General features: G+C 44.1%; 1 protein-coding gene across 1 annotated transcript in view; it reads right to left on the bottom strand.

The window, feature by feature from the left end:
• DMRT1 (doublesex and mab-3 related transcription factor 1) overlaps positions 1–27,224 on the bottom strand; it is an 85,448-nt gene extending 58,224 nt beyond the window's left edge. Inside the window, exons 1-2 of the mRNA XM_077816418.1 lie at positions 26,901–27,224; positions 21,353–21,539 (exon numbers count right to left, since the gene is read on the bottom strand). Of these exons, the coding sequence (XP_077672544.1) occupies positions 21,353–21,539; positions 26,901–27,224 (511 nt within the window). The remainder of the gene's footprint in view (positions 1–21,352; positions 21,540–26,900) is intronic.
• Between the last annotated feature and the right edge of the window lie 695 nt (positions 27,225–27,919).

Genomic DNA, 27,919 nt, shown 5'->3' with positions numbered 1-27,919 from the left:
GGTAAGCAGAGACCTTTCCCATATAGCTCTATTATTGCACCTCCATCCCAGTTTTTGGTGCTGTTGTTATTCCACGCCTGTCTCTCTGCTCAGCAGAGTCTGCCAGTTTTATCTCCAAGTTCATCCCCTCCGGGACTTTGGCGAAATCCGAACTCAGGTGACTGGAACTGAAAAGCTAGTCAATCACACAAATCCCTGGACTACCTTGACCCCAAACTTGGCTTTTGAATAATATCCCAGCCAGGCTGTTCGGCTTCACATACTACTTGTCAAACAGCCAAATGTAATGTCCTCCATCCTTTCCCCTGCTGGGATACAGATTTTACAGGAGATAGATGGTAAGGCAAGGCAGACTTGGCTGGCTGGGGCACTTTGTGCCTGTGGAAGGACGGAGCAAGCATACGGGGGGGGGAGAGGGGTTACTCACATGCAGCACTTGCTGCACTTTTAGAAAGGGTGTTGTGCTCCCTATAGCCCCAGCAACAGCCTCCTGGTGCTTGCAAAGGTCTTTCATGGTGGGAAGGGCTGGAGCAGGGGTACAGCCGTGGTCATGCCCCAAATCCCTCAAACACACCCCTTCTGGGTGGTCAGTACTGCTGGCAGGCCTAGCGCTCTCCCTTCCCAGAAAAGAGGCACTGGGTGCAGCATTATGGCTGCCTCTTTCAAAGGAGCACAAAGAGAGCTAATAGCTTCATGCATGTTCTTCCCCCTCTACAGCATACCCAGGCTGGGCAGCCATAATTTGGAGTTTACTGAGTTAAGGGGTTGACTTGCCAACACCCTCTTTTTTCCTGATGTGGTTGTGCTGTTATCCCTGGTGGCTTAGTGCTTGGGCCCCATGATGAATCTATTGGTCAGGTCCCTTGTGTCTCTTCTGCCATCTCTTGCTCTCTAATAATCTGTACAATCCTATGAGCTGCTCTTTTAAGACTCATCAGTTCGCCGGTTCACTCACCCAACCACTCACCCACATGCATAAATCCCAAACTGTCAGATGCCTGGGATGTTTTTCTTTCATGAACATGAAATTATAGAACCCACAATTCTTCTAACGGGCCTGACAAACATCCCCCATGAGCTACAGCCAGAGGGCTGGGAAGCACTCCTAACAACACACCAGAAAAGCAGGAGACATGGAACATAAGAAGAAAGTTCAAGGACAGTATAACAGCCTCCCCTGGCTGGAGCAACTCCTAGTGACTGCAGTGGGCTTTGGAGCAGACCCAAAAAATGCTCTTGCCACATGAGATAAGGCAGAAGAGTGAGGCCTCAGTGAGCCCTCATGGCGCTACCGTGTTATATTCCAAAAGATGTAGGAAATCGCAATATCATGCAAAGAGCAGCTGAGAACTAGCACAGGCTCCAGCCAACTCCTGCACCCTGGATTTAAAACCTAAGCACTTTTCTTTGCAACCATGCATGGTGACTGGTTACTGCCTTCCCCTGGAGTATTCTTGGCTAGATTCAGGGCTGCATGTCCTCAGAGATACAACACAGAAGGCATAGCTTTATGGCATCTTTGCACCACCTGGATTCTGGGCTACTGTTGCAGCCCAAAATGGCCTTTGGTGAAAGTTGGAGCAGCCTCAGGGATTACTCTGATTCACAGCACACTTGTGCTGGTGCTGGCTGCTCTGAGACCTAGGACCACAAGCATCTTCCTGCTCCTGGTATACACCAGACGCTGGGGCTGCAAGGAGACACTTGCTCCTACGATGCTGGTGTTCCCTGGGAATTCTCTCTCAGAATGGTGTGCCCCTGAATGACGCACAGGGGCAAGATTAGGGACCAGAATCAGGCCCTCTACCTTTAAAATACTTAACCACATCTTCTCCCTGTATTTTCCTTCTATTTCCCTGACTGAATTTGTATCCCCTCAAGCAAAGCCGGACACTACACTTCCAAAGGAGAGGATTTTGTGTTTGAAGGAGAGACTTTTAGGCATTTAATCTGCCTGCATCTCTACCAGCTCTTAAACTAAACAGGGTCAGGATGCGAGACTCCCTAATTGGGAAAGCCTCAAGGGAAAGCTAGGTGCTGGTGGGGGTGGTTACTCAGTCGCTGACCCATTCCATTGAGTTCCAGCATAGTGCTGGAAGTGCTGTACTGGTTAGGAACTGTGTTGTACATCAGATTGAAAACCAAGTCCTTGCCCACTCGTTGTTAGTAAAGGACCCCCAGTGCTGAATTTATTAAAGAAGAGTTGTCAGGCAGGTTGCATTCTGCTAATTACAGCCTGCCTAGATCGACACTGTGGTTTTCATTTAATAAGCTATTTTTCATCTGTTTCCCCCAAATAAAACTCTCGGCACTTGTACAGTGCTGCTGGCAGATTGGCTGCTGCTTTCTCACGCCAGACACGACTGTCTCACGCATTTCTGCGGAGAACAAAGTGATCTCTGCACATGAGGGGTGCATCACGCCAGTGGGAGCTCAATATTAGGCACAATGCTCCAAGGAGAACAACTGATACTACATCTTTTAACCAGCTGCCTCATGTGCTCCCAACTCTGCCCTTCCCTGCACCCTTGGGAAGGTTAGTGGTTGCTGCAGGTGCTAGCCTTATACTGTCCTTGGTTGTCCCTGGTCCCCGTGCCTGGGAACCAGGAGAGGTTCCTTACACCCTCTCCCTAGTCTTGTGCATGCGTGCAGGACCAGGACCTGCCTTGCCCTAAGTCTACGAAGTATTCTGGGAGTTCAGATGCTGCATTGGTATAATCTTCTACCAGCCTTGTTAAGGTACAGTAGTAATTTGTGCAACTGTAGCCAAAATGGGTTCAAGAACACTGGGTTCAACACTAAAGCAAAGCTGCAACCCACCAATGCACAAGTACGAGGAGAGAGGAGTTGGAAAAATCTTCCTCAGCCTTCAGGTCACTGAGGAGGGCACGCCTTACGGCCCCACACGTGTCCTCCCCGACACCGGTCAGTGATGCTGGCACACCATACAGCACCACCTGCCTCTTTCTGCCCACCAGCGCCCATGCCATGTGGCGCTGCCCACGTCTTTCCCCCGTACTGGTCACTGATGTAGGCACGCAATAGGGTGCCATCTGCCTCCTCCCCTCACTGGTCCCTGATTCATGTACACCACACATGATTCATGTACACCACATCTTCCCCCAGGCCAGTCTCTAATTCGGGCTTGCCATACAGTACCACCCCCCACACCCTCCCTCCCATCTGGCGCCCTTGTCAAGATGATGTTATCACTTCCCATTCTAGTCCTCATAAGCTGTACTTGATCACTAAGCTCACTTCTACCTGTTTACTTAGCCTTATACAGTATTTCTGCTACTTTTGTGCACTGAAGGATGTGGTGTGAAATATGACCCACTTTGAGATGAAGATCAATATACCTCATGATAAATACTATTATTGATCTTTCAGTGTTGTACACGGCTCTTCAGGTCTATGGCATATTAACAGTAATTAACCAGTAATTCATTTCAGGAGGGTTGAGATTTTTTTTTTTTTTTTAAAGAGGCAAGATCCTGGGTCAGCCACACCTAAGAGTCCTATATATCCACATCCCTATGACAGGCCCAGATCCCATGCCTCTACTTAGCCACATGCTTTAAAATAGTGCACCAGATCAACAGTCAGAATATATCAGCATAGTATCGTTCACTTCAACAGAGCTATGCCAACTTTTGGTTAAGAGTGATTGTTTTCATCACAGTAATGGTTCTATTTTACCACAAGCCAACTTCTAGCACAGGAAAGAATCAGGCCACAACCATCTGAATAATTATTCATTCTTGAAATACTTGTCTTCAGCCCTCATAAGAGTCTAGGATCTGCACTTGAGAATTTCCCCCCTGCTCAGCTGAATGCATCCTAACTGCCCTATTAACCAGCCTGGCAATGCTGCCCCGGCTGTGTGTTAGTTCAATTCATGGCTGGCTCTGAAGTCGGACAGTAGCCTTGAAAGAGGCTGGTGTGAAATCACTCCCTAAAGTAATAATCAGAAATGCTGGAACAATATGTTTCTCCCACCAGACAGTCATGACAGAGCTATTTCAGATGTCAAACAAAGCTGGCACCATTAACTATTTTCTGCTTAGCCATCAGTGTTCTTTTGACTGGGGGGTGTTGGAACAAAACCAAACCCTCACGTTTGTTCTGCCTTTAAAAATAAACTTAGCCTCTGAAAAGAACATTTCTGTGCTATTTCCCTTGTAAATTAGGGATTTGTTTTTGTTCCAGTGCTGAACTTTTAGCTCACTATAAAGTTAATGTGCTAGACAATGTGTATTCCAGGCAAGGCTGTGGGGCTGTGTATTTTCTGCCACCCCCCAAAATAGGCCATTATCCGTAATTACCCATTACCATGCATAATTATTTCTTCCAGCCTGGTTTCCGACCCCCAGGACTTTATGCCTTTACAGCTCACTGCACTATCTTATCAGATTTGTTAAGGAAGCTTTTCTGACCTTTAGAGCACTTGTCACTGTGCATACAAAAGCCGGCAGTAATTTGTTTAAGCATGTAGCATGTGATTTATTATGCATACCCTACAAAGGTATGTAACACATGGAGCAGTCTGAAACATTGCAAATCCCCCTCACCCCCCAAAAAATGTTTCTGTAATATTTTTTCTCTCTGTTAATAAAGGGCGGGCAGGAGGGTGGGACAATCCTCTTTAGCCTAAGCTGGGAAGTATAGTAACAACAAATAGGTATGCCTGAATATTAGATCCTAGAGGTGCCAGCTGGTCTATTCTTCAACTCCACCTCTCCCTGTCTCTCATCCCAGTCCCATGAGCTTGATTCTTTCTTCACTTAGGCCAGTTTTACCCCAGTATAACTCTGTTGAGCCTGATTCTCATTTACACTAAGGCCCTTTATACTGTTCTGGCAGCGTAAAGAGGCCCTAATGTGGGTGTAAATTACATTTATGTCTAATTTAAGGCCCCTTTACACTGCCAGAGCAATGCAAAGGAGCCCTAGTGTAAATGAGAGTCAGGCCCAATTGGCTTCAGTGGAGTCACTCCTTATCTATACTAGTGAAAGTGACTGGAACATCAGGACTTCTGTGTTTACCTCCCTCAGACATCTAGCTAAGGGCCAGAGTCTGATACTTACCATATGGCCTGGTCTACTTTTAAAAGCTAGTATGGCACAGCTATAGTGCCAACCTAAACCCTGGTGTGGCTGCACCTAGATCGATGGAAGAATGCTTCTGTCTACCTAGCTACCGTTGCTCAGGGAGATGGAGTTCCTGTAGTGCTGGGAAATCCCCCTCTGTCACTGAAGAGAGTCTCCATTATGACTCTACAGGAGCATTGCTATGGAGCCAGAGCTGTGCCACGGCAGCACCTGCACTGTAGCTGTGGCCTGAGTACGGGTAACATCTTACCCCGTAAGTAGTCCCACTACTCCATGAGTAAGATACTAGTCACTGAGTCAGGGTGGCAGACTCTGATCCTCCATGAGAAGAAGCTGTCTCCAGAAAAAGCTATTTACCCAGAAAAATAAATGAATTAAATAACGGGGGAGGAGGGGGAGGAATTGACTCCCTAAGACATGTTTCTGATTTTTTTAAAATCATTTTACGATGACTCTACAGAAATAAATTTTGGAGGCGCTTTCTTTCTAATGCCCAATTTTCAGGTGTTTATAACTTTCTGGAGAAGTTCTCAGGCTTGTTCTTAGCCCAAAGGTGAATTTAAAATAACGAGAACATTAATTTATTGTTAAAGAAATTCCAATAAAAAGCCAGTTGGCCATTTTTAAATTACAGGATGAAAGTGGAGTTTTCCCCCCTGTTTTAAGAAACTTCTCAGATGCTGTTCCTGCACTCCACTAGCTCAAAAAAATCCCTCACGATGGCCGTGCTTTGCACAAGAACAAATGGCTACACACGCATGGCACGGAACCATGAATCAAGCCCGACAGGTGTGCAATGGTGTAGCTTCGTCGGTGCAACCCTCCCCCCTCTCCCTCCCGCCCCGCCAAAGCCCAATGTATAAAACAAAGGTATTCAAGACCCTTAAAAGGATTGCTTAAATTAGGCTCTCTGCAGACATGGAGATCTACCTCGGCCATTTTGCTCCTGCTATGAAGCGAGAGTGACAGAAGCCAATGCGCGACATCTCTGGATTTCTCCCCACGCTCAAGGAAATGACAATCCCATTAGGACTGGTTGATGCAGGTAACTCAAAGCATTCACATTTATAACTGCATCCTAAGTGGCAGAACACACGGACTAGAGACATGAATGGAGCTTGTTTAGCAGCAGAGGAGCTTGCACTTGTTCATTTCGACCTTTACACAGTAGGCCACACTTCTACCCTTGGAAGGATTTATTACTGAGGGCCAGTCACTGACATCCTAGTGCACTGAGAGAGTTAAAGGGCAATTGTACTCTGTCTCTGGGAAAATGACACTGTGGGGTTCCTGGTTCCTTGTCTTTCAATACTCCTGCTCAAATACGCAAAGCTTACAAATGAAAGGGTGTTTTTTTTCTAACTGCCAGCCTTGCAATCTCAGCCAAGCTAGGGTTTTTCCCTTCTTGCCCATCATCACCTGTGACAAAGGTTCTGCAGGCTAACCTGTGCCCTTGGCGATGCCTCTGCAGCCCCAGGGTCTTCAGATGATGCCTTCAGTGACACAGGTCCAAGCCTGTTCCCTTCAATGGATTTGCACAGATGTAACTGATTGGAACCTACTAATAATTCTATTGTTGATGCACACGCAGGAAAATAATTCAGCTCTCTCGAAGCTGTGCAGGGCAAACAGGAGCAAAATGGAGCAAAAATGTACTATTGTCCAAAAGTTATTAGATATTGCTCTCAATACACACACAGGGAGCTGATCTGTTTGGTAAGAAGGTGCCAGTTTTACACAGCCACTTTTCAAAGTCTTTAAAAAAGGGCACAATGGAAGTATTATAGCCTTTCCAGGCCAGCTGTTATTCCACTTCAGCTCCAATATACAGGGACATACTTAACTGCTGCACCACTTCCTTATCTAACAAGGTCTTTTTGAGGCGCATCCCACCTGGCAACTCCTACCTCATCCTTATCTCTTCTCACTCTGATGCTAGCCCTTAAGACAAAACAACCACTGATTAAGAATGTCTTCAAGTGATTTTTTTGACAACTCTCGAAAATATCTGGCATGTCCAGCCACACAGTCAGCGAGGGTGAGAAGCAATACTACTAATTCTGTAAAGATTATCAAAAAGGCACAAGCATCATGTGAAGGCTATCAGGAGAAAGCAGTCTGTGGGCAGGAGCTGGCTTTATCCGTAAAGACGTCAATGCCTAAACTCTTATGTTTCTCAAGGTTTATTCTACTCCCAGAAACAATACTCATTTTATACTGAAGGAATGAATATTATTTTCCCCCTCCTACAATAATGTTGGAGTCATTATCTTGAGTTTACCAGCATAAGCAAATGCTTTCTGATATACAGTTTTTTTCAAGTTTGAGCTAAAATTAAGTTTTAAACCAATGTCAAATAGACTATATTTTTCTTGGCAAGAAAGGTGCAATATAAATTAAGAAATTAATTAAAAAGCAAGACGTGAAAAAGAACACTATTAAGATTGCAAGGTAAAGCACTCAGAAGGAGAACAGGGCAACAAATAGTTTATTTGCCAAAAAATAAATAAATAGTTTATTTGCCAAAAAATGCAGTTTCAGGTCAACTGAAACTATTGGTGAATTTGTGTTTAGTTTCTACCGAACTGAAAAAGTCAAAACAGCTTGTTTTGGCCCAATTAATTTCATTCCGATTTTCAGCATTTTGACAGAAGCATAGTAAAGGATTCACAAAATGGCCAGAGGCAGTTGCTTTGGCACCTCCCTTGTACGCATTAGCTCAATGGTTAGGGGACCAATGTGGGAGACCCAGATTCAATTCCCCCCTCTGTCTGATGTGGAGAAAGGATCTGAATTTGCATCTCTGCTATTGCAGGAGAGTGCCCTAACCACTGGACTGTGGGATATTCTGGCATGTGGCTTTCTCCTCTTGAAGCTGTTCTACTATTTATGAATAATTAAATAGTCACTGGAACAGGGATTTGAACTTGGGTCTCCCATATCCTAACTAAGTGCCCTAACTACCAGACTATGCTGATAGAATGGTCCCTAACGTTGTTTTATCCTGTGCAGGTTAGAAGATCCCTGACCCTGTTCTAACCTATGCTGAAAGCTAAACTCGCCCCCAGAATCAAGGTGACCCAATTTTTGGAACTTCCTTAGTGCCCCAAGAATTATTGAAAAAGAAATCAACATTAGTGGTTCAGAGAGCTCCTTGGCCATCTCTTTCAAAACTCTTGGATACAAGTTATCTGCACCCGCTAATTTAAAATGTCTAGTTTTAGTAGCTGCTGTTTAACACCCTCCTTAGTTTTTGTTAGAATGGAAAGTATTTCATCTTCATCATATAATGTGACTACATCATCTGGCATTTCCACAGGTTTAGAACAGGAACATTTATTGAAACCTCCTTCATTTTCTGCATTACTATTGACAATTCTACCATTTCCATCAAATAATGGTCCAATATTACTATTAGGATTCCTTTTGTTCTCATCATACTTTAAAAAAGTCACTGTAAGGTCTGTAGTTCACTTTAAACGACAAAAACTATTTTAAAAGGCAAAACAATTTGAGAAAATAACAAGGAGGCAGGAGGGCTGGCCAGTGGGTGGGACACTGTACGTTCGGAGCTTCTCAGTTGTGCATTTATTTACATCCAACTCCTCCTGAAGTCACTGGAAATACCCCCACTGATTTCAGTGGAAGTGGATTGGGCCCAATTTGTTCATCCTTAAGCGTGCACCTCTCAAAAAAATCTACTGCATGTGTTCAGTATGCAACATTAAAGTATTCCTAATTTTGTTAAATTATAAAAAGCAATTTCCCCCCAAATCAAATAAAGACACCAGTCCTGATAGTTGACATATTATAGTCCTTCTCCAACTTACAAGGTGAGAGAGACAAGGTGGGTGAGGTAATATTTTTTATTGGACCAACTTCTGTTGGTGAAAGAAACAAGCTTTCGAGCTATGGACCAGAAGAAGAGCTCTGTGTAGCTCGAAAGCTCATCTCTCTCTGCAACAGAAACTGATCCAATAAAAGTTATTACCTCACCAGTAGTTGATCCAATAAAAATACTACCTCTCATATACTGTCTCTCTCATATACTGGGACCAACATGGCTACAACAACACTACAAACAACTTACAGAGTTGTCAGCAGTTTGTTACATTGCTGAGTAAAAAGGCGTAATTCAAAAATAACTGACATTTTGCTCAAACTTTCACACATAAAAAAATTCACCCTTGGACAGAGAGCAAGCATTCAAAATTTCTGACTAAGGCCCTGATCCTCCAAACTCATGCACACTTGTAACTTAATGCATAGGGATATTTATACTCAATGGGACTGTTCATGTGCATAAAATTACCAACATGTAGGAGTGTTTGCCTGACTGGGGCCCAAAAGGTTAGTGTTTTAGAAAATTATGAGCGTGTAAAAATAAGGGGTTATAATGAAATGTAGTTTTCAACCTCACTGCACTTGCTATGAGCATGATGTGTGTGTGTGTGTGAGTGAGTGAGAGAAAACCACAAATATTTAAATTTACTATAACATATGAGAATTAAATTTTTAATAGGAACATCGGTTAAATAACGCAAGAACTTCTTTTAAAAAAAGGAAGAAATATTATGGAAAAAGAAATTGGGAAAGAAAACTAAAAGCCCAGACAATGATAAAAAAAACATCCTGCAGATTCAGAGGAGCAAACACGAGAGGAGGAGAAACAAAATCAGTATGGATTTAAGTCATTAACAAGATCAAAGAAAACATTACTAGGGAGGCATAGCTTTACAAGTATCTGAGATAGAAGACCTTGGAGGAAATATGACTGGGATAAAATCGTTATAGCTCACACTAAAAATAACAAAGGGAGTAAGCTTATGGTAGGAATGCTAGAGACCACTTGATTAGAAGCAACATGATGACAGAAATCCAAAAGGTTTCTGAAAAACACCATCTAGTAATAATGGGAGGGGTTTTTTTCTTTTTATTATGCAGACACACTCTTGGTAGCAATATGACTAGAAATGGTATAGAACCATCTATATGTATATAGTGGCCTGCATTAGTGAGTGCAAATAACTTGCACACACAATTCTTGCACGTGATTACTAGTGTACGCAAGTAATAGAATTTATACTTGCAAAAACATGTGTCCATGAAAATGCAAACTGACCACAAACGACTTTTGTTCATGCACAATCTATCAGTTACATACAAAAGCAATAATGCACAGCAACTGAGGGCCAGATCTTTGGAGCTATGATGTTTTGCAGCAGCTGAGGATCTGGATCTGAGTGTGTAAATGGCCTGTGTATACAGAGAAACCTGGTAGACGCCTCTCTGAAAATTTAGCCAAAGGTATCAAGGAGAATTAGAAAGGAAGTTAGGGCAAATTTTTCAAACAGGGTGCCTAAACTGAGACACGTAAAATCCATATTTAACTATCTAAATAAATCAGCTGATTCAAAGCTCTTGATACCCTGCAGCTCTCAATGGTTCAGAGTCAACAGAAATTAGGCTGTTTATTTAGGTGCATAAGTCTAGATCAGGGTGGCCAACCTGTGGCTCCAGAGCCACATGCGGCTCTTCAGAAGTTAATATGCGGCTCCCTGTATAGGCACCGACTCCGGGGCTGGAGCTACAGGTGCCAACTTTCCAATGGCCCAGGGGGTGCTCACTGCTCAACCCCTGGCTCTGCCACAGGCCCTGCCCCCATTCCACCCCTTCCCCACCCCCCCGAGGCCTGCCGTGCCCTCACTCCTCCCGCCCCCCCACCCCCGAGCCTCCTGCATGCCACGAAACAGCTGATGGGGAGGAAGGGGGAGGCGCTGATTGGTGCGGCTGCCAGTGGGTGGGAGGTGCTGGGAGAAGGGAGCTGATGGGGGGGCTGCTGACATATTACTGTGGCTCTTTGGCAATGTACATTGGTAAGTTCTGGCTCCTTCTCAGGCTCAGGCTGGCCACCCCTGGTCTAGATTTATGGGTGCCTATAGCGAGGCACCCAAGTTTGAAAATGTTGTCCTTAATTTTATGCAGCACAGAAGGTATGATTAAATGCAAAACCCCACCTTCCTTTACAAGCTGGGCACCTAAGTAGATATGAGCCTTCAACAATCTCCTACTGGATGTATGGTGGAATACCATGTGTGTAGGAATTCCATGAACTGATTGATCTAGTCAAATTTGTAATTTTGACTAATAGGAGAGCAAATACAAGTGAAAACAAGGACAATACACTTCAGAGAGGAAGGACTGTATGGTACTAGGGTCTTTAAGGGTTGAGTTTCCCAGGCAGAGTCTGGGTGGGGTACTCTTATCACTGTTAACAAACAGCTGGACAGCAAATAAAGTAGAGCAAGCATTGTGTGATCATAGACTGAACACCACACTTAAGACAAGCTTAGGGAAGGGGTGAATGTGAATAAGCATCAGAAAGAAAAAATCTAGAAAGAAAATGTTCAAAGCTAAGCTAGTGGTCACATAGACCATCTAGCAATAAATACACTAAATATGAAATAAGGGCCAATATGATAAATAAGTAGGCTTGGAAGAACTAGGTTTTGATCAGTAAATGTTGGTAAACATTGATTTCACAGTACACTCAAACCGATGCAGAAATATTTCCATTGATAATTCTAGAAATTCTCAGATACGCAAAGCAGGAAAAATGCTGATTGCGACCTTCTTAGAATTTCAAACTTTGTATATTTTTACATGTGATGTTGACCCCCCACAATTATATGCAGCTGTGAAAATTTAAAATCGATAAAAATTGAAAAAAATGCTTAAAAATAAACATCAGTATTATCTGTCAAAATTATAAAACAAATAAAAATCAAATTCTGCCAAGCCTTTAAATAAGTAGGGCCCTACCCAATTCACGGTCCATTCTGGTCAATTTCATGGTCGTAGGATTTTAAAAATCATAAATTTCATGATTTCAGCTATTTAAAGCTGAAATTTTATGGTGTTGTAATTGTAGGGGTCCTGATCCAAAAAAAAAGTTGAGGGGTTGGTCGCAAGGTTATTGTAGGTGGCATGGCGGTGCTGCTACCCTTACTTCTGCCCTGCTGCTGGCGGGGCGCTGCCTTCAGAGCTGGGCAGCTGGGCAACAGCCGCTGTTCTCCAGCCACCCAACTCTGAAGGCAGCGTAGAAGTAAGGGTGGCAATACCACGACCCCTGTAAAATAACCCTGTGACCCTCCCTGCAACTCCCTTTTGGATCAGGACCCCCAATTTGACAAATGCTGGTCTCCCCCGTGATATCTGTATAGTATAGGGTAAAAGTACACAAAAGACCAGATTTTTACAGGGGGAGACCAGATTTCACAGTCTGTGAATTTGGTAGGGCCCTATAAATAAGGAAGGACTGTCAAAAAGCAAACAGAAAGAACCAGGATTTGTGAAGTATAAAATATGGGGCAAAGAAACAAATGGGACAGTGCCAGGATTTAATTAAGAAAGTGTGCAATAATCTTGCAGTCTCCACTTTTAATCTTGTTTTTTCTAAAAAAACCAACAAACATTAGCAAAACACCACACATTCAGATAAATAATAGGAAAAATTTCAAGGGCACGGGAAGGAACAAGAGGTTAGGCACGGAGAGATTAATAATACAGTGTCCCTGTAAAAAATCATAATGGACCAAAATTCTTTGTCTCAGTGTTTATAACATATGCCAAGAACAGATGCAAATCTATTACCAATATCAGATTATGGGGGCAATTTTCAGAGGCACAAAGCACAGACAGGCAACCAACTCCCACTGGCTTTCAACGGGAGCCAGACACCTAGGGCAGATCCTTTGCTGGTGTAAATTGTCACCATTGAAGTCAATGGAGCACTATGACAGCTTACCCCAGCTGAGGATCTCTCTCATCTGTGCCTTTGAAAATCTCACTATATGTCAGAAACGCTGTTCCAAAAGGTGCTGCAGACTCAGAGAAGCCCAAGTAAAAGAGGATCCACCATAATGTTCTGAAAAAAACAAGGAAATAATTTATCAGCATTTCCCCCCTGTCTTAATCAAAGAAAGCCCTAGTAAAAGGAAACTTCTGAAGTACAGCAGGACCCAGGGAAAAGAGCCTCAGCACCAGCATGTGCCTTGGGTATTCCAAACACACTTATCCAGCCCCTGGCCAACCACAGCAAGATTTAGAGGCGTAGCAGCAGATGCAGCTCGCTGTTCCCACCAGTGAGAAGTATGGCCCTAGTGCATTCACACTGTGTACAAACCCACTGGCTCCTCCTCCATTTCCATATGGCAATGCAGACAGCTCTCCCCAGCATATGCATCAGGGTGACGAATCCCCTTAACAAGCTCTTCTCTGGAGTTGGCGGGAAAACAGTTTTTAGCGACCTTCCTCCCCACTATCTCCCCCACATTGTTTAACTAGTTTTTCAAAAAGTTTTGAAATTTCATCAGAAATGTTCAAGCAAGTTGAAAACTGGAAAAGAAAGTCATGAACATTTTACCCAAGATTTCCACTTGGACAATTTCAGTCTTGCTATAGTTCTGCTGCATTAGTATTTCCACAATGTTGTCTGGGCCTTAAGCAAGCATATGTGATACTTCAGGATTTAGGGGAGGGAGGGAGCGAGGGAGATATATATATGTAAATCTGTATGGAGGCCCGGGTAGGGAAGGATGTGCCTCCCCAAACAGCCTGGCCCCCACCGCCTATCCGCCCCCTCCCACTTCCCACCCCCTGACTGCCCCTCTCAGAACTCCCGACCCATCCAACCCCTCCCCGCTCCTTGTCCCCTGACCGCCCCCTTCCAGGGACCCTGACCGCCCCCTGACAGGCCCCCCTGGGACTCCCACTCCCTGACAGCCCCTCCCCCTATCCAAACCCCCGCCCCCTGACAGGCCCCCCAGGACTCCCACGCTTATCCAACCCCTGTTCCCTCTCCCCTGACTGCCCTCCGGAACCCTCTGCCCCTTATCCAACCCCCTGGCCCCGGCCCCCTTACCGTGCCGCTCAGAGCAGCACGTCTGGCAGTCGCGCCGCCCGGCCAGAGCCGGACACACTGCTGCACTGCCCTGCAGGAACACGCCGCCCAGCAGCCCAGAGCACTGTCCATGCAGCGGTGTGACTGCGGGGGAGGGGGAACAGAGGGGGAGGGGGAACAGCAGGGGTGGGGCCAAGGGTGAGCCTCCCTGGCTGGGAGCTCAGGGGCCGGGCAGGACGGGCCCACGGGCAGGATGTGGTCCGCCGGCCGTAGTTTGCCCACCTCTGTCCTAAACACCTCTTACGATCATGGGCACCAGGTTTGTATAATTTTTGGTGGGGCCCAGAATGGGTCCAAGCAGAGCCGTCCCGACCATAGGACAGACCAGGGCAACTGCCCTGGGCCCGCACTTTGTGGGGGCCTGTGCTTCAGGAGGACGCAGGGTCCAGGCCGGCCTGGGAGGGTTAGTGAGGCGCCTGGAGCCGGCGGCAGCGACCGACCCAGCCCCATTCCGCCCCGCTCTGCCCCATCCCACTGGCTCCCAATGTCACTCGGGGACAGAAGCCAGAAAGAGGCAGGGCTGGGGTTTGGCGGAAGGGGTGGAATGGGGGCAAAGCAGGGTCAGGAAGAGGCGGAGCGGGGACTTGGGGGAAGGGGTGGAGTGGGGCAGAGGCGGAGCAGGGACAGAAAGAGGCGGAGCAGGGCAGGGCAGGCTGGGGCCGGGTCGCTCGTGGCTGCCAGCACCAGGCCCCCCAGGCCGCCCTGGACCCAGGGTGCCCCTGAAGCACAGGGCCCCGCAAAGCATGGGGCCCGGGGCAGTTGCCCCGGTCCATCCTGTGGACAGGACGGCTCTGAAAATATAAGCCCAAACATTGGTGAAGCTGGGCCCACGTTCCTCAATATTGGTGGAGCATAGGCTATAACTCGCGGCCTATGCTTACGATGCTTCACTTACCTCCTTGTCCTTAGGCAGGTCATTCTATTGCCTAACTGCACTTCCAGGTAGGAAAAAAAGTGTCTACTGTCTAATTTAATTTTTTCCTTTTTTTAGTTTCAAGCCATTGCTCCTTGTTATGCGGTCTCAAGTACTGTAAATAATCACTCCTCCTCCTTCATATTATTACTGCTCAGATATTTATAGACTGTAATATCCACCCTTAGTCTCCTTTTCGACAAGCCGTACATCATTTCTGCCACCCTTCTCTTGATTCTCTCAGATTTATCTATGCCCTTTTTAATAAGGAGATGCTCAGGAGTCTCTGCGGCATTCCTCAATATGGCTATACCAAAGCAACAAAGAGAGAACCAGTAGTACCTCACTTGCTCGACAAGAGGTATCCCCTGTATAGAGAACTCACAGCAAGCAGAAGACTTGCCATTGTTGCAATGGCTGTGCACTCTGAGGTCACATCCATCCCACTGTCCAATACCGCCTACAAATCCAGTACTGAATCATAGAAATCAGAAATAGAAAAGAGCTATTATTGGCAGGTTCTTTAGCCCACATGCCTGGCAGTGCAGGATTGTCCATTTCCATATTTTTCCATGGGTCTTTGTCCAGTCCAGTTTGAAAATCACCCAAGCAATGGGGCTTTTTCCAGTTCCCTTGGGAGACTATCTCACAATCTAATAGCTCATCAGTAATAACCATTGCCTAAATTTTCCTTTGTTTTAGAGCTAATTGTGACTGGACTGGGTACCCATACAGGGGCATAAGAACCTACTCCTCCATACCCCGACACAGCCTCTTGTTTAAGCATGAACATAGTGAAAGACTAACAGAAAAGAAGGAAAGGAGGAAATTAAAGGGTAAAGGGGAGATTTTATCCGCATCTATATCCACAATCCACAAAAATGGTCTGCAGATATCCACAAACACGGATGCTATAAAGAAGATATCCGCGGATCTTCAAGGCTCTACTTGTAAACACTTAAATGCTTCTTTGCCAGTGGACCAATAACCACATAACTACCTAACAATATGTAGATAAACCATTCCAATCCGCCAACAGTCTCTTAATAAAGGGAGGTCCTACCTAGTGAAATATGAAGAAAACACCTTTGTTTCCATCATTCATGATAAATGTATCAAAAGGAAAAATAACAATGAACTAAACCTTCAATTTTTTTAGTCCAGTGACATTAACAAAGTGTCGGTTCTGTATTTCATCTGGACCTTTTCTCCTATATACTGGCAAGATTACAGATTTTGTTAAACCTATGTGTTATCTGAAATGAAATTGGAGTACTTTCAAATATTTATACCCAAGTGGCACCCAGATGCCCCTAATCAGGACTGGAGACCACTGAGCTAGGTGCGCTCGACCCTGGAAATGGATTACTAAGTGCTAATAATGGTACATTTAACTTGATCAGAACCAGTGTCATTATGGAGGCAAAGAAATGATGCCCTGATTAAGGTTGTACGAGACCTAACAGAGAGAAGCAGCCCACAATGTGTAAAGCTGCCTGGTGATAAGTAGGTCGAGCTTTAGTATGCTAAGTCTTGGCAGAGTCTCAGTTGCATCACATGGGGGAGACCCAGAAAGCTGAAGTATCCTACAGCATCTTCTGGTCTCCTCAATGTGTATGTCACGCCCATACCTCCCAACTTGCCAAGGCATAACGTGTGACAAAACTGCAAAATGAGGGCACAAATTATTACATTTCTTCCATGAAAATGATGTGAGATTCCTTCCTTTCATGTGAGCAGCTCTCTCTGCAACCTTCATTTCATGGCTCTGCATTTCTGATGTAAACCAAAGAAGTACAGGGATATCACATTTGTGGGGAACGTAGATGACTCTGGGACTAAAAGAAAGGCCATTTGAAAGGTACAATCACATCAGCTCAGTCTCCCCTAAGACTCATCTCCGAATTTTGCCCACTACATTTAATTAACAAAACAAAACACGAGGAACTCACTGTTGCTCTAAATGCTCCTGAATCCTGGCTTTTTACTGAGCATTACAATATCTGTGCACTACAGTTAAACCAGACGATACTTTTTCAGGAAAATTGCTCAGTAACAATGAGACCTGCTTACAGAAGTTCTGTATCTGTCCTGCCAAACTGTTTCATTTGCTCCCATGCTATTCCTGCCGACTATCCTGCAAACTCCCATGTTTCTTTTCTTTCTGATTCTGAAGATAATAAGCACCTTTCAAGCTAAACACTGTCACCAAGACCGAAACGGTACATGGGCAAGCTGCTGTTCTAGTGCCAATACGCCTCATTCTGCCTCTTTTCTGAAAACGGCGCGTCGCAAGAGGTCTGAAAAATTGTCTCTGGTTTCTCAAGGTGTCATAAGATTTCTGACCTGCCAATAAAATGGATACAATGAGGAAAGTCCCTCTCTCCCTGGCACCCTATCTGATTTGTGTGACTCTTTCACACACAAACTATGTGCAGCCTGATGAAGTTCAAAAGGAAAACTACTAAGCCTTTAAAGCCAACAGCTTGCATAAGGAATAGAATTAACAACTGTCACTATGACCTCCTGTGTACTATGTACTAATGTTCGACAGAGAGAGATTTGTCCTCACAGGAGTCCTCCTGGGTGTCCACATGGTTCTCCTGCGTGGCAGTGAAAGCAGTCTGCCTCCAGCTCAGGGCATGGTTTGACTCAGTGAGCATTGACTGCTACTGTAAATGGTTGTTTTCCAAAGAGCTGCACCTACATACAAAAAAGGCCCTGTGAAAGGTCAGGCAGCGTGATCCAGTGGAGAGGACTGCACTCAGCAAACCTGGCTTCTAACCCTATCTCTGACACTGACCTACTGTATGATCTTTCCTTGGGCAAGTCACTTCCCCACGCTGTGTTTCTGTTGCCCCTTCCATCCTTTGTCTGTCTCATCTATATAGGGTGGCCAGGGACTATGTGTTTGTACAGAACCTAGCACAGTGGGGCACTAACAGGGCTTTTGTCCTTGGGAAGGGCTGTATGCAGTGGTGTGTTGGGCTATCTCCTCTATCTCCGCTCCCTTCTTTGACCAACCTCTCTCTCCTCCCCACACATTCCTTGGGGAAGGGTCATCCTGCAATCTCTCTCCCTAATGCCAAGGAGATGAAGGGGAGCAGTTCAGAATTCAGAGCTCAGGCTGCCTGCAAACCCAGGCATGCACCGCTCCATCAATTATATTCCATTCATATTTGGAAGGTTATCTTTTCAACTGTCAGAGCTAAGGACTTCATTTTTATTTTCAGTGAAAGTTTAGACTCTGGGGCACAACAACACCACTTCCAAAATAGGGCCCACTCACCAGGCTGCTATGAACCAGCCCTATTCAACCCCTGCAGTTCCTTTTCATGAGAGTGAGGCAGGGCCTGCTATCTTTCTTAGGGTATGTCTACACCACAGCTGGAACGGAGCTTCCCAGTGTGGGTGGACAGACATGTGCTAGCTCTCTGCAAGCTAGTGCACTAAAAATAGCACTGTGGCCGCCCAAGTACATACCAGATTCACCATAAGCCATCATTATGTTTCATTCACATGGCACGTTTGAAGGCTTTGGGTCTTTCATGATATGGTTGGTCACCAAAATCGGATTCCTAGACTCTTTATTTTTAAAAGTGGAGTTTTTCCTTACTGCCGCCCCCTTTGTTTTGCTTTTCCACACCCCCAAGGTCCCCTCATTCCATTAACGCGCAATTCACTCATTTCGTCTCCAAATCAGGTGACTTATTAAACTCTCGCTTGAGAGTAACATTAAAAACTGGTTAAACACAAGTGCAGGATACCTGAAAACACCCTGGATTGCAAAGGGGAAGATTCTCTGCAGCTCTCATACTAGGGCTGGCATCATCTTAACCATATAAAGATCCCCTGCAAAGGAAGTTTAATCTATATATGTTAATATAGACACATATACCTGTGCACCTGTGTACTTGTATCTAGGGAGGAAAACGTTCACACACATAAAATAACTAAAGACCAAGTTAGGTGCATAAATCTCAATTTGGGCAGCTAAGAAACTTAATTTCCAAAGGTGCTGAACAGTGACTTCTATAGAAGTGCACAGTGCTGAAAATCAGGCCGCTCGGGCCTCACTCCTGCAAATATTTATGTGCATCCTTAACTTGAAGGACATGAGTAGTCACATCAAAGTCAATAGGGAAAACAGTACTTCACTGCAGTCAATGGCAGAACTCCCAATTACTTCAACTGGGCCAGGAATTCACTAATGTGACCATGCATGTGCTTGAAGTTATGGATATGTGTCAGTGTTTAGAGGATCAGGGTCTTATTTAGGTGCTTTGAGTGGTTTGAGCATTGGCCTGCTAAACCCAGGGTTGTGAGTTCAATCCTTGAGGGGGCCATTTGGGATCTGGGGCAAAAATTGGGGATTGGTCCTGCTTTGAGCAGGGGGTTGGACTAGATGACCTCCTGAGGTCCCTTCCAACCCTGATATTCTATGACTCTATTTCTGGGGGGAGTGATAGCTCAGTGGTTTGAGCATTGGCCTGCTAAATCCAGGGTTGTGAGTTCAATCCTTGAGGGGGCCGTTTGGGATCTGGGGCAAAATTAGGGATTGGTCCTGCTTTGAGCAGGGGATTGGACTAGATGACCTCCTGAGGTCCCTTCCAACCCTGGTATTCTATGACATAGGCTCCTATTTTTGAAAATCTCAGCCAAACTTTTGATCACCAGATGCTGTACATGATTTCTGAATTCATTTCTGGCAAAGGAATGCTGACCCCTATTTTGTCTTTTGTTGGAAATGCATCTACTTTTCAAAGGTCTAAGCACAATATTATCAATGCTGCTGCCTACATGGTGCTATTTATTAAAATGCTAAAGAAGAACATGGAGCTATTATGTTGAAGAACGTAATTATCTGTCACACTGACAAAGACACTCCGCTTAAAAAAAGAGTGGCCTGAAAGATGTTTATAATTAATTAGTCCTTTACTGACATCTTTAAAACATTTCTAAAGATTTTTAAATTGGCAATATTTACACTTTACATTTTTCAGTCCAGCATAAAGTTTTCCGAGGATCTTTTTATGGATCTGTGTATTTTTATAATATTACCAAGGGTGCTGAATGCACGTTTTTATTGCAGTAAAAACTGAGTAGGTTAAATACTCCATTGTATATCCATTGAGGCTGAAGTTCCTGAGTGTTTCACTGATTGCAACGTGATCTCATTTTCTGGATTTATCTGAGTAAGTTTTCCCCCTCTTTTGTCTGAATTAACCTCAATCTCTGGAAGTGATTTCACAAGCTGTTTTAATCCTTAACCAGCCTTCCCCACCACAAACAAAACCCAGTGTTCCAAATATGTTTCTTTTTATGAAAAGATCATCTTTGGTTGACCGTGAGTCCGAACAGGATTGTCTGAATGAAAACAAAATCTGACTTGTTAATTCCAACAAGCAATTTTTCTAAACACAACCCAAAACAATACCCTCTTAACACACGCAAATCATGGAATTGCTATTCTGTGTGTACAGGGATTGGACCCAGAGGGGTTGCCTGGTCAACGTGGGATATAGCAATTCCATTTGGCAGGTGCAGGAATTAAGCTCTAAATGTACTGGAGCGGGCAATGGTGCCGGCTAGCTGACACACAGAAGCACCCTGGCCAGAGGTGATTTTTAGTTAATTAGTAGGACAATGTCCATTTCGCAAATATATTTTTAACAAATTGCTTTACCTGTATTACTAACATCCCCTTGGTTACTAAACCTAAACGAAAATCCAGTTTCCTTCTCACCGTGTTCGTTTGCTTTTTCATCTCTCTCAGTTGGGACAATGGAAGTCGGTGAAGCTGGTTTCACTTTTGGTTATGACCCATTGTTATTTCTAATTATGTGAGGTTTCGTAAAGACAAAGCATCAGATCATCAGCTGGTGTAAATCAGCATTGCCCCACTGACACCAAGGGAACTATGATGATTTATATCAGCTGTGGATGTGGCCCAAGGGGCTTCATTTTCAGCCACAATGGCGTTGAGAGAACTCTTTTAAATCCCGGATATGAATGGAAATGATTGCATTCAGTTTGCAGACTTGTTTCATGCCTACACAAATATACAGTAGAAGAGCTGGCTGATGGTTTCTGAAATTTTCCATTTTGATTTCCACATGTTTTTGAAAAAAGAAAAAATATGAAAAATTGCTTGCTGCATCCCCTTCCCCCCCCACACACACCTTTTCTGTCAGATTTTTTTCTGTAGCAGTGTTGCTCTGTGGGAAAGAAAAGAGAAGGAAATACACAGCAGACCTGTCACTGCAGCTATAACAAGCATGGAAAACAAAAACTAGCATCTCTCTGAAACAAGCTCTCTTCATTAGAGTGACCAGAACCCCCCCTCGCTCCCCCCCACTCCCTTACCTGATGGGGTGGTGGATGCTGTAGTTGGTGTGTTTGTTGAATGTGTCGGGCTGCTGTTTTCCAACAATAAACAGGAGCTGCCACCATTGTTTTCCTTCTTAACGAAGAGCTCCGGGGCACTTGGCAGAGGGATGGGATGGCTGATCCCCAGCTCTTCTTCTTGGGCCTGCTGCCTTCTCAATGCAACCTGGAAACAAGAACAACTATTCTGTGTCTAGTCTCTCGTTAGACAATGATCACAATGAACACAAGGGAAATTATCCACTGGTCCCAAACTAAGGGGCATACCACACATTCCAACAACTCATGGCTATTAATATCAGGAGATGAAAGGGGGAAATAACATTCTGAGGGGTATAAAGCAAAAAGATGCTACGAAACAACGTGGGTCAAAATTTACCTTCATTTATAGCCATGCAAACTTCAGTTAGGTTACATCGGTAAGATGAAAGACTCTTGTAAAATGCTACCGCCATAAAAAAATATGTCTTCTGTTTTCAGCAGGGGCACAGGAATTAAATACTTAGTACTGGCTAAAATCACACCATTCTTGTCAAAGATTCTAGCCAGGGTCAGCGTGATACAGTCACGCTCAGGCAAAGCAGGAAGAAGATTTTTCAAAGATATCTGGCTGTTATTTTATTTCTACTTGCTGTGGATCTGGGCAAAGGGACAGATAATCTCCTGTGTTTGTACATAGCCTCAGCGGGGCAGGAAATTCTGAAAGCTCCCACTTGCAAAGTAGCTGTTGCAGCTTTTCATCGGGGGGGGCGGGGCTCTGGCCCCACAAGAAATGGCAAGTCTGAAGATCTCAGGAGATCCATGAAGGCCAGTGCCGAGAGAAGTAGTGATCTTGGGTTGCCCTGCAGGCTGCTGCCCCAGAATCCCCCTCAGGCAAGTTTTCATAGCACACAGGAGGAAAGCAGGGCAAGAGCAGTCACCGAATCCATAAGAATATGGCTGCCATGAGGACCATGGAACAAGACACACATGCCTCCCACATAAATGAACCCCAGATCCATGGGTTCTGTGGCCTGAACTTCCCCTTCATTCTACAGCAAGCCTACCAATACACACAACCAGAGGAAACTCTGAGCTAGCAAACGATACCCTTGTTTTGCTCATGTAGACAACCTGTTGCTGACAACAAATGTCACAACCAGCACCAAAAATAGCTTTTACAAGTGTAGGTACAAACAAACCATGTTCCGCACCACTTCAGAAAGAGAGGTCATCCACACATCCCACTACAGCAGTGTCTCTCGACGTTTCCAGACTACTGTACCCCTTTCGGGAGTCTGATTTGTCTTGCCTACCTCAAGGTTCACCTCACTTAAAAACTACTTGCTTACAAAATCAGACATAAAAATACAAAAGTGTCACAGCACACTATTCCTGAAAAATGGCTGATTGTCTCATTTTTACCACAGAATTATAAAATAAATCCATGGGAATATAAATATTGTACTTACATTTCAGTGTATAGTATCTAGAGCAGTATAAACAAGTCATTGTCTGTATGAAATTTTAGTTTGTACTGACTTTGCTACAGCTTTTTATGTAGCCTGTTGTAAAAGTAGGTAAATATCTAGACGAGGTGATGTACCCGCTGGCAGACAACCAGGGGTATGTCTATCCCTGGGGGAAAACCATTGTGCTGCAGTTCTCAGCACCATTTCTCCTTGTCTGCAGTGGTAGCTAAACAGCAGTTAGCTGCACCCACGGCTAACAACCCTTGTCACTAACGAGTCATTTGGCTAGCACAGACATGGCATCAGAGTTTATAATCCCCTATGCTGTGATTTCCCATACAGGTGGCAGTTTGGTCCATGTTTGCATTTGAATTGTGGAAATCACCCTCCAACTTACAAGAGGTGATCATGTATTTTTTGGGGCACAGTTTTTGAGATGTCACAGTATAATTTACCTAGACCCTCCCTTTCCCTCAATACTACAATATATTGAACAGTGTTATTTTTCTTTACTTTTGTAATGATGCTGTACCCCAAAAAAGCAGCATTTTTAATAATTGTTCTTGTAACAAAAACATCTTCCAACACAAACTCTTGGAATTTCATTTGCAAAATCTAGCAGCAACCTATCAGCTGAATGGTGCTAGAAGATTCCACCTGCTGGAAATGGGTCATTCCAAAATATATTGGGAGTGGTAAGTGAAGATTTTAAGGATCTTAACTCCTATACATAAAAAAATTCAACTGAAATGATGTGTGGGAACATTCAGCACTTCCAGGAAGCTCTGGGTTAGGTAAGGACAGCAGTCCCAAATAAGGCACAATGAGGTCTAAGGTCGAGATCAACACAGGTGGTAGGAAGAAACTCAGGAGCTTAAATACCTTTGGGGATCTAGGCCTATGTGCAGAGAGGAGTTAATCATATTATGGAAGCTACCTAGCAGCATGAGAACAATCTGTACAGAATCTGATACTTTTACTGATACTTTTACAATTTCAAATGGTTCTTTTTCACAGGGTGTCACAACAGGATCTCTGTGTATTATGTCCAGTGAGGTAAAAAAGCACCTATAATTTTTCCAAAATAATCACTGTAGTATTCTAAGAAAGACCTCCTAAAACCAACAATATTTGGGGGAAATGGGAGTACATGACCTGGTCCAAGAACAGGGACTGGGATGGGACTTGACCCCAACACTGCAAGGTTTTAAAAAATATGGCAACCAGCCACACACTTCAGTCACAGAGCAAGGGAATTATAGTTAATTTGGATTCTGGAAGTTCTGAGAGACAACCACTTGCAGAATTCAGAGTAACAGCCGTGTTAGTCTGTATTCGCAAAAAGAAAAGGAGTACTTGTGGCACCTTAGAGACTAACCAATTTATTTGAGCATGAGCTTTCGTGAGCTACAGCTCACTTCATCGGATGCATAGGTTTCAGTCCTGCAACATTTACTCACATAAGTAAGCCTAATGACTGCAAATAATTTATTCTAATAAAACTGCACAAGTACGGAATGCAAAACAGGATGTTGCATCTCAAAGCCACACAATCTTTCTCATCCAAGAAGCCCTTATACACACAGAGTTACTCACATAAGCATGGGTTTGCAAAATTGGATTCATATGGATTCAATCCTGCAAACATTTACATGTATAACTGAGATTTCAATGGGACTACTTACGTGGGTAAAGTTACTCCCATGCAGGACTGGACCAAGTTTGAACTATTAGCTACTATTAGTTTCAGTGGTGCTGGAACAATTTTTATAGTTGGGGTGCTGAGAGCTATTGAACCAAACTGTAAATCCTGTATATAATTGAAACCCCTTCAAGCCAGGGGGGGCAGAGTACCAGCACCAATTATTAGTTTCCAGTTTTAAGTTTAAAACTAGCGCAACTCAAGAGCATAAGACATTGAATGGCCAATATTTTTTAAACAGATAATTCAAGGGAAACATGTTTTTAAAACACTACTAAAAATATTTTTTACTCTTAGAAATGAACCACAGTACACCTAAAAACACAGAAAACATCAGAAAAAATAAGCATGTCAAACTGGAAAACTACAACTCAATTCTGCTCCCACCATTCATTGAGTTGATCAGATCCCCAATTATTTTTAAGATAATTAACTTAAATAGTTACCTACAAAAATATGAAAATTAGCTGATCTTACATGAAGAAGATTTTTCCAAAAAATATCCATGTAGGGTAAGTGAAGTTGTATTTGACAATAGAAAATGCATCACCAAAAATTTTCATTGGAAATCTTGCATCTTGAATGTCTTAATAGAATTTAAAGTTTATAAACATGTTTTATTTTTACTCATTTTTGCAATGGAAATACATTCACAAATTATTCAAAATCTGCTATACGAGTTATCCGCTACTTACTAAAACCACTTCTGAATACTGCTGTAAGTAAAGTGTCAAAATGTCATACCAATTTATAAAGAAAAGCATTCACATTCATTTACTCAATACAGGATGCTCTTCAAGACCACATTATCTGGAGACAGCAGCAAAGTAAAGCATTTTTATTCAGGTTTTAAAAAATCCAATCATTTTGTTCTTTCCTTTTGCATACTGTAATTCCAAAATTTAAAGAATTTTTTTTCTTGAGGTAAGTGTTTTCCTATTAAGAGAATCATGTGTTACTCTTTGATTCATTACATTGGTTAGAGGATTAAACAAAATATGTATGATAGTATATGTAAAAAACCCAATTAGATTTCATAAAAATACCATATTGGACCAGGTTCTGCAATCAACACAGGTTAAACTCCCAAATCTTGAATCTGTGTCTGTATCAGGAGCGAGTAAAATATGTGGTCCTTTTAGGTCCCTTTAATGAGTTCAGATGCTTCCATCCACTTAGATCAATATTTTACAGTTTGAAAACAAGTAACTATTTGCTTACATAAGGTAAATTAAATATACATATCAAACTGGTGAGGAAATATGTGGTCATTTGTTAACAGGAAAAAAACAGTGTGTGACAAGAATCTGCTTTTTAAAATGTTTCTGTTTCAGTTTCTTTGCCAATTCTAAAACACAAATGTTTCATGGCTCCAGCGTGACTTCATTGGGGTGTTTTAACTCAAATAGATCGCATGCTCTTCAGAAGATTTTTCCTTTTTCTGTTGTAGATTTAGGTTACAAGTTTAGGTTGTTGATTGCAAAAGGGAAAAACAAGCATGCGTTAAACTCTAGTTTTGTAAAACATGATTGAATTCATTTCCATTCATCTAGAAAACCTGGTATGTATTATTATCTTCACATCTGTGAAATGCAGCTATTCAACTCCATTTACAAACTTAGCAATTCTCGGTCAAACTACAAAGGTAGACTTAAGCAAATATATGTGGGCACTTATTTAATGTCTTTGGAAGTTCATTTTCAAAACATACTCTGAGCAGTTTATAAATACCAAAACCGGTGAAACACACATGAGGACAGATCGCACATACGCTTTTATGGACACTATCCAAAACATCTGAAGGGAATGACATGTTGCCGATAATTTAGATGAATAAAAGGCTTAGCAGGCCTCTAGGTAGGTTTTAAAGGTTTTATGAAATTTATTTGTAAACAAGAATGTATTTTAGTAGTTATGGCAGATGGAAACCATATAATGGCAAATAATCAAAGGCTGGGAGGAGGTGCAGGGTGGATTGAATTCCGCAAGTCTCTGTTTTAACGGACAGTCTGGAGTAATAAGAGATGTGCCATCCGCAAAGCATCAGCCTAGCGGGTCTAGAGGGAAACATGGAGACACTGGAGGAGATTTGAGGGGAGAGAGGCTTTGGGGAGCAGGGTGTATATTCTTGCGAGAGCTTTTCTAGTGACTGCTGTCGAGCAGAACCTGCATCCGTGGGGGAACTGTTATTGTGCACGTGAGTGACAACCTGAAATAAGAGCTTTTAAACCCCTCTCTCTGCACTGCAGGGAGCTTCGTGTGCCTGTCAAGTATCTGCGTTTCAGACAGGTGCTAGGAAAGGCACATTCCACCACCCTTGGCCCCTTTTTTGATTCAATCGAGGAGGCCTGGTCCCCCTTTATCCCCAGCTCACCTGGGCTGCCATCACCCGCTGTCGCTCTGCGATCAGGCTGCATTTTTTACACTGACAGTCCCGCCACATGCAGAACCTCTTGTGCCCTTTCAGTGGCGAGGAGTAGCCGTGGTTCCTGCACCGGGCACACTTGGGGAGACGGGGAGACTTCTTTCCCGAGGCGGCGGTGGCGGCGGCTTGAGCCAAGACCCCGGCACCCCCTCCACCTCCGGCAGGAGTAGTAGCAGCCATCAGAACGGCGGCTTTCCCGAAGCTGCTCATCTTACCCCCCTGGGCATGATGGTCCGAAGAAGCCGAGGGCTTGTTGAATGAGTCATTGGGCATCGTCCCGGACCGGTTGGTTCGCCCGCACAGTTAGGGACGGAGGAAGGAGTTAATGTTTCAGGGGCTGGGGTGTGGCTGGGAGAAGAGAGGTTCGGCTAACAAGTATTAGCCAATTCCTGCTGCAACAGGAGTCGCTGCGATGCGGCCCAAATAAGACAGCTGCCCCCACCTTTTGCCCAGTTGGAAGCTGCGGTTGCCGCAGCAGCAGCGGGAGTAACACTGACCACACCAGCTCCTGCCCCCTATGTTGGCTGAGTTTTGGCGGGCGGGCTGCTGCAGGTTTGGAACATTCGCTACTTTTTTCAGAACGCTGGATACTTTTTGGAACGTTCCCCGGGAGGAGAGAGAAAGCGAAGCAAACCCCGGCCTCTCCCTCCCAGCTCCTCCCCCTTCTTCCCGCCCGGCCAGCTGCTGCTGCAGGGCCCAGGGCGCTGAGCAGACCAGGTCCATGCCGCCTTGGCTCCAGGGCTGGGAAGAAGTGAGACAATCTAAATAAGATATTACACAAAAATCCAAGAGAAGTTGATTTACAAATCTAGGGTAGCAGGTCCCTTGGGGATGGGGAGAGAGTTGCATTTTAAACTGCATTTCAGCTCTTTTTAAGAGTCCCACAATAAAAATACCATTGGGGTGCCATGTTTATTATGTCTCAGGGACTCCAGCTGGAACCTGCTCATTTGACAAGATTTTACACA

Source organism: Eretmochelys imbricata, chromosome 5 (genome assembly GCF_965152235.1).
Source record: "Eretmochelys imbricata isolate rEreImb1 chromosome 5, rEreImb1.hap1, whole genome shotgun sequence".
Classification (NCBI taxonomy): Eukaryota; Metazoa; Chordata; order Testudines; family Cheloniidae; genus Eretmochelys; species Eretmochelys imbricata.
The sequence above is the reverse complement of the archived record's forward strand: the minus strand, read 5'-3'. Positions and strand labels throughout refer to the sequence as shown.